General features: G+C 38.9%; 1 protein-coding gene across 1 annotated transcript; it reads left to right on the top strand.

The window, feature by feature from the left end:
• Window positions 1–1979: 1979 nt before the first annotated feature.
• Window positions 1980–18374, top strand: LOC133633515 (uncharacterized). Its single transcript, XM_062026058.1, has 4 exons — window positions 1980–2255; window positions 2340–2421; window positions 9488–9853; window positions 18136–18374. Exons 2-4 carry the CDS (start codon window positions 2379–2381, stop codon window positions 18372–18374), a joined length of 648 nt encoding a protein of 215 aa, XP_061882042.1. The 5' UTR covers window positions 1980–2255; window positions 2340–2378.
• Window positions 18375–18894: the final 520 nt, after the last annotated feature.

Genomic DNA, 18894 nt, shown 5'->3' with positions numbered 1-18894 from the left:
CATCATGTGTTGTCTTCATTATGACACTTATATAAGACTATTAAAGTCATTTTAATAGTAGGCTAATATAGACACCTACCGGTACGTCATGTGTTTCCTTCATTATAGCACTTATATAAGACTTTTAAAGTCATTTTGATAGTAGGCTAATATAGACACTATCATGTGTTGTCTTCCTTATGACACTTATATAAGACTTTTAAAGTCATTTTGATAGTAGGCTCATATAGACACCTACGTCATGTGTTGCCTTCATTATAACACTTAAATAAGACTTTTAAAGTCATTTTGATAGTAGGTTACTATAGCTAATATAGACACTTACATCATGTGTTGCCTTCATTATAACACTTATATAATACTTCTAATGTCATTTTGATAGTAGGCTAATATAGACACTAACATGTGTTGTCTTCATTATGAAACATAAAACTTTTAAAGTCATTTTGATAGTAGGCTAATATAGACACTAACATCATGTGTTGTCTTCATTATAACACTTATATAAGACTTTTAAAGTCATTTTGATAGTAGGCTAATATAGACACTAACATGTGTTGTCTTCATTATGAAACATAAAACTTTTAAAGTCATTTTGATAGTAGGCTAATATAGACACTAACATCATGTGTTGTCTTCATTATAACACTTATATAAGACTTTTAAAGTCATTTTGATAGTAGGCTAATATAGCTAATATAGACACTTACACCATGTGTTGTCTTCATTATGACACTTATATAAGACTATTAAAGTCATTTTAATAGTAGGCTAATATAGACACCTACCGGTACGTCATGTGTTTCCTTCATTATAGCACTTATATAAGACTTTTAAAGTCATTTTGATAGTAGGCTAATACAGCTAATATAGACACTATCATGTGTTGTCTTCATTATGACACTTATATAAGACTTTTAAAGTCATTTTGATAGTAGGCTAATATACACACCTACGTCATATGTTTCCTTCATTATAGCACTTATATAAGACTTTTAAAGTCATTTTGATAGTAGGCTCATATAGACACCTACGTCATGTGTTGCCTTCATTATAACACTTAAATAAGACTTTTAAAGTCATTTTGATAGTAGGCTTCTATAGCTCATATAGACACTTACATCATGTGTTGCCTTCATTATAACACTTATATAAGACTTTTAATGTCATTTTGATAGTAGGCTAATATAGACACTAACATGTGTTGTCTTCATTATGAAACATATAAAACTTTTAAAGTCATTTTGATAGTAGGCTAATATAGACACTAACATCATGTGTTGCCTTCATTATAACACTTATATAAGACTTTTAGAGTCATTTTAATAGTAGGCTAATATAGCTAATATAGATACATCATGTGTTGTCTTCATTATAACACTTATATAAGACTTTTAAAGTCATTTTGATAGTAGGCTGAAATAGCTAATACAGACACTAACATGTGTTGTCTTCATTATAAAACTTATAAAGTAATTTTGATAGTAGGCTAATATAGACAGTAACATCATGTGTTGTCTTCATTATGAAACTTATTTAAGACTTTTAAAGTCATTTTGATAGTAGGCGGCGACACCTACATCATGTGTTGCCTTCATTATAACACTTGTATAAGACTTTTTATTTTTTGCAGCTCCACACCGATTCCTTTTTTGTATTTGTGGTCCAATATGGCTCTTTCAACATTTTGGGTTGCCGACCCCTGGACTATGCAATATATGTGAATATTTTAGGCAAAAGTATTTTTAGAAGAGAAAATCATTCAAAATATTTTTACTGCAACTGTGAAAAAGCTGACATCTTTTTTGTTATGAGGGTGAAATGTTGGTTTAACCTTCAAATTAGCATTTTTGGAACACTTTTTTTTCACGTTGAATGTTTTGACGGGGGACGACGCAGAGGTCAAGCACGGTGCAGTTCCATCTGCAGCCTGAAGGGGGTGCGAGAGTAGAGTCCAGCGTAGGGGGGGGGTGTTGCTGACTGACTGCGGGCGCCTTCAACTGTCTGCTTTCGTCCCTGGATGCTGTCATTTGTCGGCGCCTCCCGCAGCGAAGCCTTCCTGTCTTGCCTTTTTTTTTTTTTTTTTTATCGGCCTGGAAAGCATCTCTCCCGCCGAGACCAGCCTCTCATCCCCCGGCCGTGACGGTGGCCCCTCGCTGGGGAGTGGGGTGGTGGAAGAGCCCGCAGGCAAGGCGACGCGGTCCTTCCCTGGCTCCACTTTTACGTGGACTGCACACACGTGGATCTCATTTAAGGTGGGGGGAAATGATGGAGGAGTAAAGTTAGTGAGCTGGGACAGATGATTGTGTCAATACCTGCGTGTCCTTTTTTTTTTCCAGGAGACTGCTGGGCACTGAAATGTCTGAAAGGGACTGGAAATGCAGCTCCACGTCTGTCTGTTGCTCCTGGTCGTCACAGCAGGTAGGAACATGGCTCTGATACTGTATGGATCACCAACATGCATCATGAAATCATGCTTTTTCAGGAAGAAATGCTAAGAATATTTAATTAAGGACTGGTACTTTTACCTCAACCTATTTTTCAGTCTGCCTAAACATCTTCCTGGCTGCAGTTAAAATAACCAGATTTTTAAAAAATAGGTATTCTTTAGAGATGTCCGATAATATCGACCTGCCGATATTATCGGCCGATATATGCGTTAAAATGTAAGATCGGAAATTATCGGTATCGGTTTTGTTTATTATCGGTATTGTTTTTTTTGTTGTTTTTTTTTGTTTTTTTTTGTTTTTATTAAATCAACTTAAAAAACACAAGATACACTTACAATTAGTGCACCAACCCAAAAAACCTCCCTCCCCCCATTTCTTTCTGTTATCAATATTCTGGTTCCTACATTATATATCAATATATATCAATACAGTCTGCAAGGGATACAGTCCGTAAGCACACATGATTGTGCGTGCTGCTGGTCCACTAATAGTACTAACCTTTAACAGTTAATTTGACTAATTTTCATTCATTACTAGTTTCTATGTAACTGTTTTTATATTGTTTTACTTTTTTTTTTTTATTCAAGAAAATGTTTTTAATTTAGTTATTTTATTATTTTTTTTAAAAAGTACCTTATCCTCACCATACATGGTTATCCAAATTAGGCATAATAATGTGTTAATTCCACGACTGCATATATCGGTTGATATCGGTATCGGTTGATATCGGTATCGGTTGATATCTGTATCGGTAATTAAAGAGTTGGACAATATCGGAATATCGGCAAAAAGCCATTATCGGACATCCCTAGTTGTTTCTTTCTGTTATTAATATTCTGGTTCCTACATTATATATCAATATATATCAATACAGTCTGCAAGGGATACAGTCCGTAAGCACACATGATTGTGCGTGCTGCTGGTCCACTAATAGTACTAACCTTTAACAGTTAATTTTACTCATTTTCATTAATTACTAGTTTCTATGTAACTGTTTTTATATTGTTTTACTTTCTTTTTTATTCAAGAAAATGTTTTTAATTTAGTTATTTTTTTATTTTTTTTTAAAGTACCTTATCCTCACCATACACGGTTGTCCAAATTAGGCATAATAATGTGTTAATTCCACAACTGCATATATCGGTTGATATCGGTATCGGTTGATATCGGTATCGGTAATTAAAGAGTTGGACAATATCGGAATATCGGCAAAAAGCCATTATCGGACATCCCTAGTTGTTTCTTTCTGTTATTAATATTCTGGTTCCTACATTATATATCAATATATATCAATACAGTCTGCAAGGGATACAGTCCGTAAGCACACATGATTGTGCGTGCTGCTGGTCCACTAATAGTACTAACCTTTAACAGTTAATTTGACTAATTTTCATTCATTACTAGTTTCTATGTAACTGTTTTTATATTGTTGTACTTTCTTTTTTATTCAAGAAAATGTTTTTAATTTATTTATTTTATTTTACTAATTTTTTTAAAAAGTGCCTTATCTTCACCATACCTGGTTGTCCAAATTAGGCATAATAATGTGTTAATTCCACGACTGTATACATCGGTTGATATCGGTATCGGTTGATATCAGTATCGGTAATTAAAGAGTTGGACAATATCGGAATAACGGATATGGGCAAAAAGCCATTATCGGACATCCCTAGTATTCTTCAAATGATGTTTAGTATCCATCAAACACATTTGGTGACGTTATGAAAATATTTATTTGGGATATATTTGTAAGAAAATTTAAAAATAAAAGAGTCATTAGACGTTATCTGTTGTGTTGCTGTAGATTTTGTCCAAAATGTGGCCCCCGGCTAATTTTTTTAACAGCCCCTGGCACAATCGTTAGCGTTCTAATAAAAGTGTGCTAGATTTTTTGATCATTTTGCAGGTATACACCCCAGTGTCAAATATTTTGTTATTTGACGTATGATATCTGTTAGCATTAGAGATGTCCGATAATGGTTTTTTTTTAAGATATCCGATATTGTCCAACTCTTAATTACCGATTCCGATATCAACCGATACCGATATATACAGTCGTGGAATTAACACATTATGATGCCTGATTTTGTTGTGATGCAATAAACAATGTAACAAGGTTTTCCAAAATAAATCAACTCAAGTTATGGAAAAAAATGCCAACATGGCACTGCCATATTTATTATTGAAGTCACAAAGTGCATTATTTTTTTTAACATGCCTCAAAAACAGCAGCTTGGAATTTGGGACATGCTCTCCCTGAGAGAGCATGAGGAGGTTGAGGTGGGCGGGGGGGATAGCGTATATTGTAGAGTCCTGGAAAAGTTAGTGCTGCAAGGGGTTCTGGGTATTTGTTCTGTTGTGTTTATGTTGTGTTACGGTGCGGATGTTCTCCCGAAATGTGTTTGTCATTCTTGTTTGGTGTGGGTTCACAGTGTGGCGCTTATTTGTAACAGTGTTAAAGTTGTTTATACGGTCACCCTCAGTGTGACCTGTATGGCTGTTGACCAAGTATGCCTTGCATTCACTTGTGTGTGTGAAAAGCCGTAGATATTACGTGATTGGGCCGGCACGCAAAGGCAGTGCCTTTAAGGTTTATCGGCGCTCTGTACTTCTCCCTACGTCCGTGTACACAGCGGCGTTTTAAAAAGTCATAAATGTTACTTCTTGAAACCGATACCGATAATTTTGAAACCGATACCGATAATTTCAGATATTACATTTTAAAGCATTTATCGGCCGATAATATCGGCAGCCCGATATTATCGGACATCCTTAGTTAGCATGCTAATGTTAGTAGAGTAGTTTTGTTTTGTTTTAAAGCTAATTTTTGTAGGTATACACATCAGTCATATTTGGCAGGCTGCATTTTGAACCATTTTTTCAGATACACACCTCAGAATAATATATTTTGGCACTTGACGAATGTTACAGTTAGCATTTTAGCATGCTAATAATAGCATTATAGCATTACCAGATGTACATCTCACTATCATATATTTTGTTTACAAATTATATACTGTATAGTATGCAAGCTTTTTTTAAGCTAATTTTCTAGGGGTACACCTCAGGTATATTTTGGTACATTTTGGTACTTCATGCACGTTATAGTTAGCATTTTAGCAAGCTATTAGAATTCTAGCTTTTTTGCTAATTTTGAAGGTATACACCCCAGTGTCAAATATGTTGTTATATGACGAATGATATCTGTTAGCATGCTAATGTTAGTAGAGTAGTTTTTTGTTTTTTTTAAAGCTCATTTTAGGTATACGCATCAGTCATATTTTGGTACTTTACGAATGGTAACTAGTATGCAAACTTCTTTTTTTTAGCTAATTTTGTTGGTATACACCCCAGTGTCAAATATTTTGTTATTTGACGAATGATATCTGTTAATGCTAACGTTAGTAGACTAGCTTCTTTTTTTTATAGCTAATTTTGTAGGTATACACATTAGTCATATTTTGGTACTTTACAAATGATAACTAGTATGCAAACTTCTTTTTTTTTTAGCTAATTTTGTAGGTATTTACATCAGTCATATTTTGGTACTTTACGAATGATAACTAGTATGCTAACTTCTTTTTTTTTTTAAGCTAATTTTGTAGGCATACGCCTCAGTCAGTACTTGATGCATGCTAACCTTAGCAGGCTAGCATTTTAGACAAAATATTCAGGTACAAACCTCCGAGTAATACATTTTGGGACTTGACACATGTTACAGTTAGCATTTTAGCATTTTAATAATAGCATGTTAGCTTTTGTTGCTAATTTAGCTTCTTTTTTTTAGCTAATTTTGTAGGCGTACACATCAGTCATATGTTGGTACTGGGCGCATGCTAACATCTGCAGGCTGCATTTTAAACCATTTTTTCAGATACACACCTCAGAGTAATATATTTTGGTACTTGACGAATGTTACAGTTAGCATTTTAGCATGCTAATAATAGCATTATAGCTATTTTAGCTAATTTACCAGGTGTACACCTCACTGTCGTATATTTTGTTATTTTACCAATTAGATTATTTTTTTAGGTAATTTTGTAGGTATACGCCACAGTCATATTTTGGTAGTTGATGCATGCTAACGTTAGCAGACTAGCATTTTAGACAAAATGTTTGAGTACAAACCTCAGAGTAATACATTTTGGCACTTGTTACAGTTAGCATTTTAGCATTCTAATAATAGCATGTTAGCGTTTGTTGCTAATTTTGCAGGTAAAAACCACAGCGTCATAAATTTTACTTGACGAATGATACCTGTTAGCATGCTAGCTTTTTAAAGCTAATTTTCTAGGGATACACCTCAGATATATTTTGATACTTGATGCATGTTACAGTTAGCATTTTAGCATGCTATTAGAATTCTAGCTTTTTTAGCAGATATACACCTCCGTGTCAAATATGTTGTTACTTGGCAAATGATACTAATTTTTGTATGCTAGGTTTTTTGGGGGATAATTTTGTAGGTACACACCTCCATCCATATTTTGGTACTTTATGCATGCTAACCTTATCAGGCTAGCATTTTAAACAAAATGTTCAGTTACAAACCTCCGAGTAGTACATTTTGGTATTTGACACATGTTACAGTTAGGATTTTAACATTCTAATAATAGCATTTGTGCTAATTTTGCAGGCATTGACCTCAGCGTCCGATATTGTGTTACTTGACGAATGATACCTGTTAGCATGCTAGCTTTTTTAAAGCTAATTTTGTAGGCATAAACCTCAGTCATATTTTGGTACTTGATGCATGTTACAGTTAGCATTGCAGCATGCTATTAGCATGCTAGCTTTTTTAGCTAATTTAGGAGGTATATGCCTCAGTGTCAAATATTTTGTTGCTTGACAAATGATACCTAATAGCATACTAATGTTAGTATGCCAGATTTTTTTGAGCTAATGTTGTAGCTATACACCCAAGTCATATTTTGGTACTTGATGCATGCTAACGTTATCAGGCTAGCATTTTAAACAAAGTTTTTAAGTAAAAACCTCAGAATAATAAAATTTGGTACTTGACACATGTTACAGTTAACATTTTAGCATTGTAAAAATAGCATGCTAGCTTTTTTGCTAATATTGCAGACATACACCTCAGGGCCAGAAATTGTGTTACTTGACGAATTCTAGTTCTAGCTTCTTTTAAGCTAATTTTGTGGGCATACACCTCAGTCATATTTTGGTACTTGATGCATGTTACAGTTAGCATTGCAGCATGCTATTAGCATGCTAGCTTTTTTAGCTAATTTAGGAGGTATATGCCTCAGTGTCAAATATTTTGTTGCTTGACAAATGATACCTAATAGCATACTAATGTTAGTATGCCAGATTTTTTTGAGCTAATGTTGTAGCTATACACCCAAGTCATATTTTGGTACTTGATGCATGCTAACGTTATCAGGCTAGCATTTTAAACAAAGTTTTTAAGTAAAAACCTCAGAATAATAAAATTTGGTACTTGACACATGTTACAGTTAACATTTTAGCATTGTAAAAATAGCATGCTAGCTTTTTTGCTAATATTGCAGACATACACCTCAGGGCCAGAAATTGTGTTACTTGACGAATTCTAGTTCTAGCTTCTTTTAAGCTAATTTTGTGGGCATACACCTCAGTCATATTTTAGTACTTGATGCATGTTAACGTTAGCAGAATACCATTTTAAACGACATTTTTAGGTACACACATCAGAGCTATTTTGGTACTTGATGCATGTTACAGTTAGCATTTTAGTATGCTACCATTAGCATTAGCTTTTTTTAGCTAATTTAGCAGGTCTACACCTCAGTGTCCTATATTTTGGTATTTCACTAATGTTAACTGTAATCATGATATTGTTATCATGCTAGCTTTTTTTTAATTTTTAGCTTATTTTGCTCATACTTTTTGTTACTCGACGCTATCCAGCCAGCTAGCTAACTGTTAGCATTTCAGGTCTGCTTTGGCTCTTCAGCATTCACACGAAATCTCTACCAAAATTGCGTTTTCTAGTTCTTTGAAAAAATATCGATATACAGTACTGGTTTTGAAGGTGAAAACTACCAAAATGGCCCTCCATATCCTTTGATTTGTGGCCCTCAGTGGAAAAAGTTTGGGTTAGACGTAGGGCTGCAACAACTAATCGATTAAAATCGATTATAAAAATAGTTGGCGATTAATTTAGTCATCGATTCGTTGGATCTATGCTATGCGCATGCGCAGAGGCTACTTTTTATTATTTTATTTTTAATTTTTTTAACCTTTATTTATAAACTGCAACATTTACAAACAGCTGAGAAACAATAATGAAAATAAGTATGGTGCCAGTATGCTGTTTTTTTTCCAATAAAATACTGGAAAGGGTAGAAATGTAGTTTGTCTCTTTTATCCGATTATTAATCGATTAATCAAATTAATAATCGACATCGATTATCAAATTAGTTGTTAGCTGCAGCCCTAGTTAGACGCTACATTTTAGATCGTTCTTGATGGCAGTCTTTGATTTAAGCCTTAACTTAACTAAGTTTTAACCTACTCAGTGGCCTTGTGGTTAGAGTGTCCGCCCTGAGATCGGTAGGTTGTGAGTTCAAACCCCGGCCGAGTCATACCAAAGACTATAAAAATGGGACCCATTACCTCCCTGCTTGGCACTCAGCATCAAGGGTGGGAATTGGGGGGTTAAATCACCAAAATGATTCCCGGGCGTGGCCACCGCTGCTGCTCACTGCTCCCCTCACCTCCCAGGGGGGTGATCAAGGCTGATGGGTCAAATGCAGAGGACAAATGTCACCACACCTAGTGTGTGTGTGTGTGTGTGTGTGTAACAATCATTGATACTTGAACTTTAAATGGGGGAGGTTATTTTCTTCCTCTTGTTTATAAATGCACGAACCAGGCAAGCATCTTTATGTTCCCACCCTAAACGTATGTTGATTAAATAACAGATGACATTCCTAAAGTGGACTTAAGCGCCTTTCCCCCCTTATTATCTTTTAAATAAGTACCTTTGTCAAACCCACAACCATTTTGTGTATTGATTGTTTCCCTCTCCTCAGATACAAGGTTGGCCTCAGGGCAGCATCAATGCGGTGGAAACATCATCTTGGACCAAAGCCCCGAAGGCCACGTCAAGTTCACCACACCAGAACTTCCCCTCAACGTCTCGCTGACCCAGCAGACTGACAGAACCCCACAGGCGGCCATTTGCAGGGTGACTCTGGACGTCCCGCCCGGTCGGACGCTTCTCTTAAAGCCCGTGTGGACAGAAGTCGGGGCGAGTGTTTGGCTGCGGTGCTTGCGGAGAGAGGACGCTCGGGTTCTGGCGAGCGGCAAAACCGTCCAACTTTCCAACTGTGACCACGCCAACCTGACCTGGACAGGAAGTGGACGCTCCTCAGAGGCCCTCCAACTCTTCTATTACGGTAAGAGCAGTGGTGTTGTTAAAGCAACAATGACTTCCATCTGCTATAACCAAGAAAGCTACATTATTACAATTTCCAAGACAACATACAGTGTTTATAAGTGAAATAACATTACTAGCTTTAAAACAAGGCAAGAAGGATTGAAATAATTACCTTAGTTATTTACGGTTATGTCAGCTATTTACTCAACATGTTGCAAGGTGGTTTATCGAGCACAAGAGGATGCACCCTGCTGGAAACATGTCTGCCAGTCACACCTCACTTGGTTAAAGTCGATGATGCGTTCCGGAGGCGACATCGTTACTCGAAACATACGTTACTCGAAACAAATAGTTCTCACCCGCTTTGTCAAAATTTCCTTTGTCCCATGGCTTGTTCTCGGCCTCAAATTTGAACTTTTTAAGGTCAATGCAAGTGTTGCCTTAAAGGAGGGCTCATATTTTAGAGCACCAAGGCAAACATTGTTTTCTTTCGAGGCAGGCGCTCTAAAGCGTGCATATACACTACCGTTCAAAAGTTTGGGGTCACCCAAACAATTTTGTGGAATAGCCTTCATTTCTAAGAGCAAGAATAGACTGTCGAGTTTCAGATGAAAGTTCTCTTTTTCTGGACATTTTGAGCGTTTAATTGACCCCACAAATGTGATGCTCCAGAAACTCAATCTGCTCAAAGGAAGGTCAGTTTTGTAGCTTCTGTAACGAGCTAAACTGTTTTCAGATGTGTGAACATGATTGCACAAGGGTTTTCTAATCATCAATTAGCCTTCTGAGCCAATGAGCAAACACATTGTACCATTAGAACACTGGAGTGATAGTTGCTGGAAATGGGCCTCTATACACCTATGTAGATATTGCACCAAAAACCAGACATTTGCAGCTAGAATAGTCATTTACCACATTAGCCATGTATAGAGTGTATTTCTTTAAAGTTAAGACTAGTTTAAAGTTATCTTCATTGAAAAGTACAGTGCTTTTCCTTCAAAAATAAGGACATTTCAATGTGACCCCAAACTTTTGAACGGTAGTGTATGTTACTCGAAACAAATAGTTCTCACCCTCTTTGTCAAAAGTTCCTTTGTCCCATGGCTTATTCTCGGCCTCAAATTTTAACTTTTTAAGGTCAATGCAAGTGTTGCCTTAAAGGAGGGCTCATATTTTAGAGCACCAAGGCAAACATCATTTTCTTTCGAGGCAGGGGCTCTAAAGCGTGCATATATATATATATATATATATACTAGGGGTGTAACGGTACACAAAAATTTCGGTTCTGTACGTACCTCGGTTTAGAGGTCACGGTTCAGTTCATTTTCGGTACAGTAAGAAAACAACAAAATATACATTTTTTGGTTATTTATTTACCAAATTTGTAAACAATGGCTTTATCCTTTTAACATTGGGAACACTATAATAATTCTGCCCATGTTAATCAACATTAAAGGCCTACTGAAAGCCACTACTACCGACCACGCAGTCTGATAGTTTATACATCAATGATGAAATCTTAACATTGCAACACATGCCAATACGGCCGGGTTAACTTATAAAGTGCATTTTTAAAATTCCCGCCACACTTCCGGTTGAAAAACTCCTTTGGATATGATTTATGCACGTGACGTCACAAAATCCACGGAAGTGGTTGGACCCCATCGGACCCGATACAGAAACCTCTTGTTTTCTTCGACAAAATTCCACAGTATTCCGGACATCTGTGTTGGTGAATCTTTTGCAATTTGTTTAATGAACAATGGAGGCTGCAAAGAAGAACGTTGTAGGTGGGATCGATCGGTGTATTAGCGGCTAAGTACAATACTTACAGCAACATAACAAGGACTACTTACTACGCCTAGCCGATGCTTGCCGCCAAACCCACGGATGAAGTCCTTCGTCGCGCCGTCGAACGCTGGAACGCAGGTGAGCACGGCTGTTGTTGTGAAGATGAGGGCTGGCTGGCGTAGGTGGAGCGCTAATGTTTTTATCATAGCTCTGTGAGGTCCGGTTGCTAAGTTGCTAAATTAGCCTTAGCGTCGTTAGCAACAGCATTGTTAAGCCTTACCAGGCTGAGAATTTTTAACCGTGTATTTACATGTCCATGGTTTAATAGTATTGTTGGTCTTCTGTCTATCCTTCCAGTCAGGGGTTTATTTATTTTGTTTCTATCTTCATTTGAGAACGATGCTATCACGTTAGCTCAGTAGCTAAGTGTGTCACCGATGTATTGTCGTGGAGATAAAAGTCACTTTAAATGTCCATTTCGCGTTCTCGACTCTCATTTTCAAGAGGATATAGTATCCGAGGTGGTCTAAAATACAAATCCGTGATCCACAATAGAAAAAGGAGAGAGTGTGGAATCCAATGAGCCAGCTTGTACCTAAGTTACGGTCAGAGCGAAAAAAGATACGTCCATCACTGCCTCTCTAGTCATTCACTGTAACGTTCCTCATCTACGAATCTTTCATCCTCGCTCAAATTAATGGGGTAATCGTCGCTTTGTCGCTCCGAATCTCTCTCGCTCCATTGTAAACAATGGGGTATTGTGAGGAATACTAGCTCCTGTGACGTCACGCTACTTCCGGTACAGGCAAGGTTTTTTTATCAGCGAGCAAAAGTTGAGAACTTTATCGTCGATTTTCTCTACTAAATCCTTTTAGCAAAAATATGGCAATATCGCGAAATGATCAAGTTTGACACATAATGGATCTGTTATTCCCGTTTAAATTAAAAAAAATCATTTCAGAAGGCCTTTAAACTGCCTCAAGTTGTTGCTCAGATGAAATAAAATGACAAAACTTTTCTTCTACATATAAAAAGTGCAACATTAAACAGTTTCAAGTCAACTCATCATGCTTAATTTATTACGGCATTTGGGAAGCCTGTAGTTGATTTTTATTATGTAAATGTTATATTTTTATCAACATGTGATAGCAGGGACCCTGCCATTCAAAACTAGGCTGCAACATTACTAATGATTAATGTAACTATAGCTGAAAAAAATAGTGCAATAGGAGAGACTATTCATCCCTGAACACCATGGAGTTCATGTAGGCTTAATGATGCACTTACATTATTATATCAACTATCAGAGACAGAAACTCTTCATTTAACATAATGTCCTTTTTTTGCTGCTTCAACACAACTCAATAAACACAGAAAAAGGTCAAGTGAAATAACAGACAGACAGGGCTTTGCTGTCCGTAACACACACACCGCAAAATGAGCTAACGTTACGCTAAATCCTAATTAGCCTTCACCTAAAGCAAGCTGAGCTGCAGTTTAAGTTTCTAGAACAGACCTGGGCATTCTGCGGCCCGCGGGCCGCATCCGGCCCTTTGTGCGTCCCTGTCCGGCCCGCGTGAGGCCAATTATAAATTACAAAATAAAGTTGAAAAAACATCTATGTCGTGCGCGCAATACAACTGTGCTGCTTTTATTTTGAAAAGTATTATTTATGGGCGTGTGTCCGTGTGTAACCTGCGAGTGAAGGTGCACATGCAGCGACAAGTGATACACGGTTTACACCCGAGACGCTAAAAGAGAAAAGTTGATGACGGATGGCGTGTTTCCAACAAGACATGGACTGCAAAGCAACGTTCCCTCTAAGGTGCGTGCCTGCGCAATTGCGCACTGCTCAAGCGTCTGCTGCGCACAGCAAATATATGCCGCGCACCAAATCAAATCCCATCTGAATTCTAAACAAAATAAACATATTTATTCTATGTAATTTTGCAATGCAACTTTGAGTGACAGTGACAACAAGCGGCCCTAGAGGTGTTCGTCAACACCGTTCAATTGAACACCGTTCAATTATTGTAACGTCTATCGAGATGCTTTGAGGACAGGAATTATATCGATCACTTTATTGAGCAAAACTGTTTATATTCGGACATAACCACACCAAAAACATGAGTAAAACACTTCTATCTCGAAAAACTAGTAATTTTCTGCTGTACAAACCAGGCCAAAACCAACTTGTCATCTGTCACCAACACGCATAGCACTAAACCACTGGTGCGTTTACGGCCACACAAAAAGTCGGACAACTCAAACACCACACAAAGTTACACTATGACTCCTCAGTCATACGTGTGCTTATTTTACTGTCATTTATTATTAATGTTAATTTATTTATATTAGTCATGGAATGCTGTTACACACACTATGTTGAAGTATTACTATTATTATTAATTATTATTATTATTATTATTATTTATCTTACGGTGTATATCAAAAATAATATTGAGCAAAATTTAATTGAAATATTGTCGATGTGGCCCTCCAGCAGTGCTCGGGTTGCTCATGCGGCCCCCGGTAAAAATTAATTGCCCACCCCTGTTCTAGAAGGTCAACGGGCTCATAGTGATGTTACTAGTAGTTGACTGGGAGGTGTTTATTATCATTTGGGGAGAGTCCGCTGCCTGATGCTTACCTGCTAAACACCTATCTGCTCGACGCTGGAGCACTGACGACATGCGCTCTGGCTACGCACTGCTGATTGGCTGTTACCGCTCCGTGTGTAACCAATCAGATGGTTGTGTGGGTGGGACAATGCTGGGTGCTGCAGAGTACTGACAGAGACATAGGCAGAACGCGGAGCAGCTTGTTAAGACTTTAGCTTTTGGCTACCTAATATGTTCGTGTGGAAACTCGTTCGGTACACAACCGAACCGAAACCCCTGTACCGAAACAGTTCAATACAAATACACGTACCGTTACACCCCTAATTAATATATATATATATATATATATATATATATATATATATATACACTACCGTTCAAAAGTTTGGGGTCACATTGAAATGTCCTTATTTTTGAAGGAAAAGCACTGTACTTTTCAATGAAGATAACTTTAAACTAGTCTTAACTTTAAAGAAATACACTCTATACATTGCTAATGTGGTAAATGACTATTTTAGCTGCAAATGTCTGTTTTTTGGTGCAATATCTACATAGGAGTATAGAGGCCCATTTCCAGCAACTATCACTCCAGTGTTCTAATGGTACAATGTGTTTGCTCATTGGCTCAGAAGGCTAATTGATGATTAGAAAACCCTTGTGCAATCATGTTCACACATCTGAAAACAGTTTAGCTCGTTACAGAAGCTACAAAACTGACCTTCCTTTGAGCAGATTGAGTTTCTGGAGCATCACATTTGTGGGGTCAATTAAACGCTCAAAATGGCCAGAAAAAGAGAACTTTCATCTGAAACTCGACAGTCTATTCTTGTTCTTAGAAATGAAGGCTATTCCACAAAATTGTTTGGGTGACCCCAAACTTTTGAACGGTAGTGTATATATATGTGTGTGTGTGTGTGTGTGTGTGTGTGTGTGTGTGTGTGTGTGTGTGTGTGTGTGTGTGTGTGTGTGTGTGTGTGTGTGTGTGTGTGTGTGTGTGTGTGTGTGTGTGTGTGTGTGTGTGTGTGTGTGTGTGTGTGTGTGTGTGTGTGGAGTAGAAGCAGCAGAGGAGAACAGATGAAAACACCATTTGGCAAAAATGTATACATTTGTTCTAAAATAAATACATTTTTACTAAATTAATGAAACATGTAAGTGAAAAGGAAAATAATGTGCTTAAACTTCTATGACTTTAGCTCCAGACTTCTTCTGTTTGTTTGAGATTGTTATTACTGCCACAAGTGGTGGTAGAGTGTATTACAACAATACGGACCACAGCTGAGAGAAACATATTTTTGGCGGCTCTCTTGGAGGCGTTCGTGGCCTAACAGTGGTTAAGAAACATGGCTCTAGAGCAGGCCTGGGCAATTATTTTGACTCGGGGGCCAAATTTAGAGAAAAAATGTGTCTGGGGGCCGGTACATCTGATTTTTAGGAACACTAATACAAAACCTCACAATAATGTCTGATTAAATGCTAAAACGTTATGACAGACCGCCTTAAAAAATGGAGTGGAATATTAAATTTTTTTACTGAATGAAACACCCAGAATGTACATGAAAATAAAGAATGTGGGTTTCAGCAATATTAACTATGAACGATAAAACACTGAATATTGACAACATATGAACATTACACCCCCTCTAGATTGACATAATTTACAATCAAGCGAAACGCAACAAAAATGCAACAAACAGCGAAATATGAACACGAAAAAAACTAAAAAAACCCACCTACAATCTGATACATCACTAAGTTTTAGAACTATGTTGTAAAAATCTCCTTCCATGTCTGTCCCTGACACCCACATTTCAGGCTCTGGAAACGCTCTGTGGAAACGCTCCCCACCCACACTGCTTGGTGCCTCGTCTGAGCTGCTGTGACTTACATTACCATAGTAACTAAATAGATGACCATAGTAACTAATTAGATGACCATAGTAACTAGTATATATCATGCAAAAGCACAGATTCCAACAATTGAAATACTTTGTATAGTTCAAGACTTACGGTCATTAGAAAACATCACTGCACATCATAATGGCAGCTACACTTTACATCTTAAAGATCTAAAACAATTTGGGAATGTCTGGCGGGCCAGATTGAAAAGCTTAACGGGCCGCATGTGGCCCCCGGGCCGCATGTGGCCCCCGGGCCTTAAAGGCCTACTGAAATGAGATTTTCTTATTTAAACGGGGATAGCAGATCCATTCTATGTGTCATACTTGATCATTTCGCGATATTGGCATATTTTTGCTGAAAGGATTTAGTAGAGAACATCGACGATAAATTTCGCAACTTTTGGTCGCTGATAAAAAAAAGCCTTGCCTGTACCGGAAGTAGCGTGACGTCACAGGTTGAAGAGCTCCTCACATCTGCACATTGTTTACACCAGCAGCGAGAGCGATTCGGACCGAGAAAGCGACGATTACCCCATTAATTTGAGAAAGATTCGTGGATGAGGAAAGTGAGAGTGAAGGATTAGAGTGCAGTGCAGGACGCCAGGGTGTATCTTTTTTCGCTCTGACCGTAACTTAGATACAAGGGCTCATTGGATCCCACACTTTCTCCTTTTTTCTATTGTGGATCACGGATTTGTATTTTAAACCAACTCGGATACTATATCCTCTTGAAAGTGAGAGTCGAGAACGCGAAATGGACATTCACAGTGACTTTTATCTCCACGACAATACATCGGTGAAGCACTTTAGCTTCGGAGCTAACGTGATAGCATTGTGCTTAACTGCATATAGAAACAGAAGAAACATGCCCCTGACTGGAAGGATAGACAGAAGATCAACAATACTACTATTACTTCTACTATCAGGAGACACTGAACCAAACCCTGGACCTGTAACCACACGGTTAATGCTGTCCAGCCTGGCGAAGCCTAGCAATGCTGTTGCTAACGACGCCATTTAAGCTAACTTAGCTACGGGACCTCGAAAGAGCTATGCTAAAAACATTAGCTCTCCACCTACGCCAGCCCTCATCTGCTCATCACGACCCGTGCTCACCTGCGTTCCAGCGATCGACGGCGCGACGAAGGACTTCACCCGATCATCGTGCGGTCGGCGGCTAGCGTCGGATAGCGCATCTGCTATCCAACTCAAAGTCCTCCTGGTTGTGTTGCTGCAGCCAGCCGCTAATACACCGATCCCACCTACAGCTTTCTTCTTTGCAGTCTTCATTGTTCATTAAACAAATTGCAAAAGATTCACCAACACAGATGTCCAGAATACTGTGGAATTTTGTGGTGAAAACAGACGACTTAAGCTGGCACCGTGCTATTCCAAAATGTCTGCTTCAACCCGTGACGTCACGCGCAAACGTCATCATACCGAGACGTTTTCAGCCGGATATTTCGCGGGAAATTTAAAATTGCACTTTATAAGTTAACCCGGCCGTATTGGCATGTGTTGCAATGTTAAGATTTCATCATTGATATATAAACTATCAGACTGCGTGGTCGGTAGTAGTGGCTTTCAGTAGGCCTTTAATTTGCCCAGGTCTGCTCTAGACATTGAGATGTTTATTTACAAAGTCATAGGTTTTTTTTTAGCACAGCGCCATCTGCTGGGGCACTCTCCTGGTTTTCCCCGAATACAGAAAGGGCCAGTGTGTGGGAGTTGCTAGTCAGTAATTGAGTCAGTGTGACCCACCGCAGCATCACGAGGGTCTAACGCTCCTAATAACATTTGTGTTGGAATTGTTTTCAGTTATTGTGACCTCATTGGATGATCCAAACTTGGAAAAGATCGGCGCATCTTCCAGTTGGAAAGTTCTTATCAGCACGTGTGTGTGTGCCAGATAGAGGCTTTGTTGTTGACCTTTCTGCTGTCCTTCATGGCCCCGCCCCTCTCTCTTTCTGCCTTGTCTTCCTCGTCCTCCAGTTCAGGAAGAGCAGCCGAATTCCACAGAGGCGTACTCCGGCCCGCATTCCGAACCAGACCTCGCCGTTCCGTCTCAGGCGGGGTACGGCGACGCGAGAGCCACTTCTGACGCGGCGGGCGTGAAGGAGAAGGTCAGAGGTTCCCTCTACGGAGGGTCTGGTCCCAGCAGCGATGGCGGAAGGAGGCTGCTGGGGTCCACCGCACCCATTGACGGGCCTCGTCGTGGCTGGCGGCGCTGATAGGGAAACTCTCCTCTTCCTGAGGAAGTCACAGACAATGGAGAGGAAACATCTGGTAGCGCTCACACACTCAGTCCTGACGTGCGGGTTCTGACCCAAAACACTGAAACAAGTCCATCTGAAAGCAGCTCCGGGTATGGAACCTACCACCAGTCCACGTCCGCACCTGTCACATCATCCCTCACCAGCAGGGGGAGCAGAACCGCATTATTAACATCACTCGCTGATGACTCAAGCACAGGGAATGCTGATGGTGACCCCGCCTCCTCCGTGGCGTCAACCCCGCCCACTTCCACGGGTACACAATCGCCCAATACCCACGTGACAGGGCTGCACTCGCTTGTCCCGTTGTCTCAGCAGAACTTCACCCAGACTGACTCATCCCATGTCCACAGTGGGACAGACCCGTCTTTCACGTCCGACCCGGTTTCACGCTCCACACTGACCCAATTGCCCCAAAATACACACACAGCAACAACAACAACACAAAGAAACATTTACACACACTCCCCAGACGCCA

Source organism: Entelurus aequoreus, linkage group LG18 (genome assembly GCF_033978785.1).
Source record: "Entelurus aequoreus isolate RoL-2023_Sb linkage group LG18, RoL_Eaeq_v1.1, whole genome shotgun sequence".
In the NCBI taxonomy this organism is placed as follows: domain Eukaryota; kingdom Metazoa; phylum Chordata; class Actinopteri; order Syngnathiformes; family Syngnathidae; genus Entelurus; species Entelurus aequoreus.
Note: the sequence above shows the minus strand (reverse complement) of the source record. Positions and strands in the feature narration are given on the sequence as shown.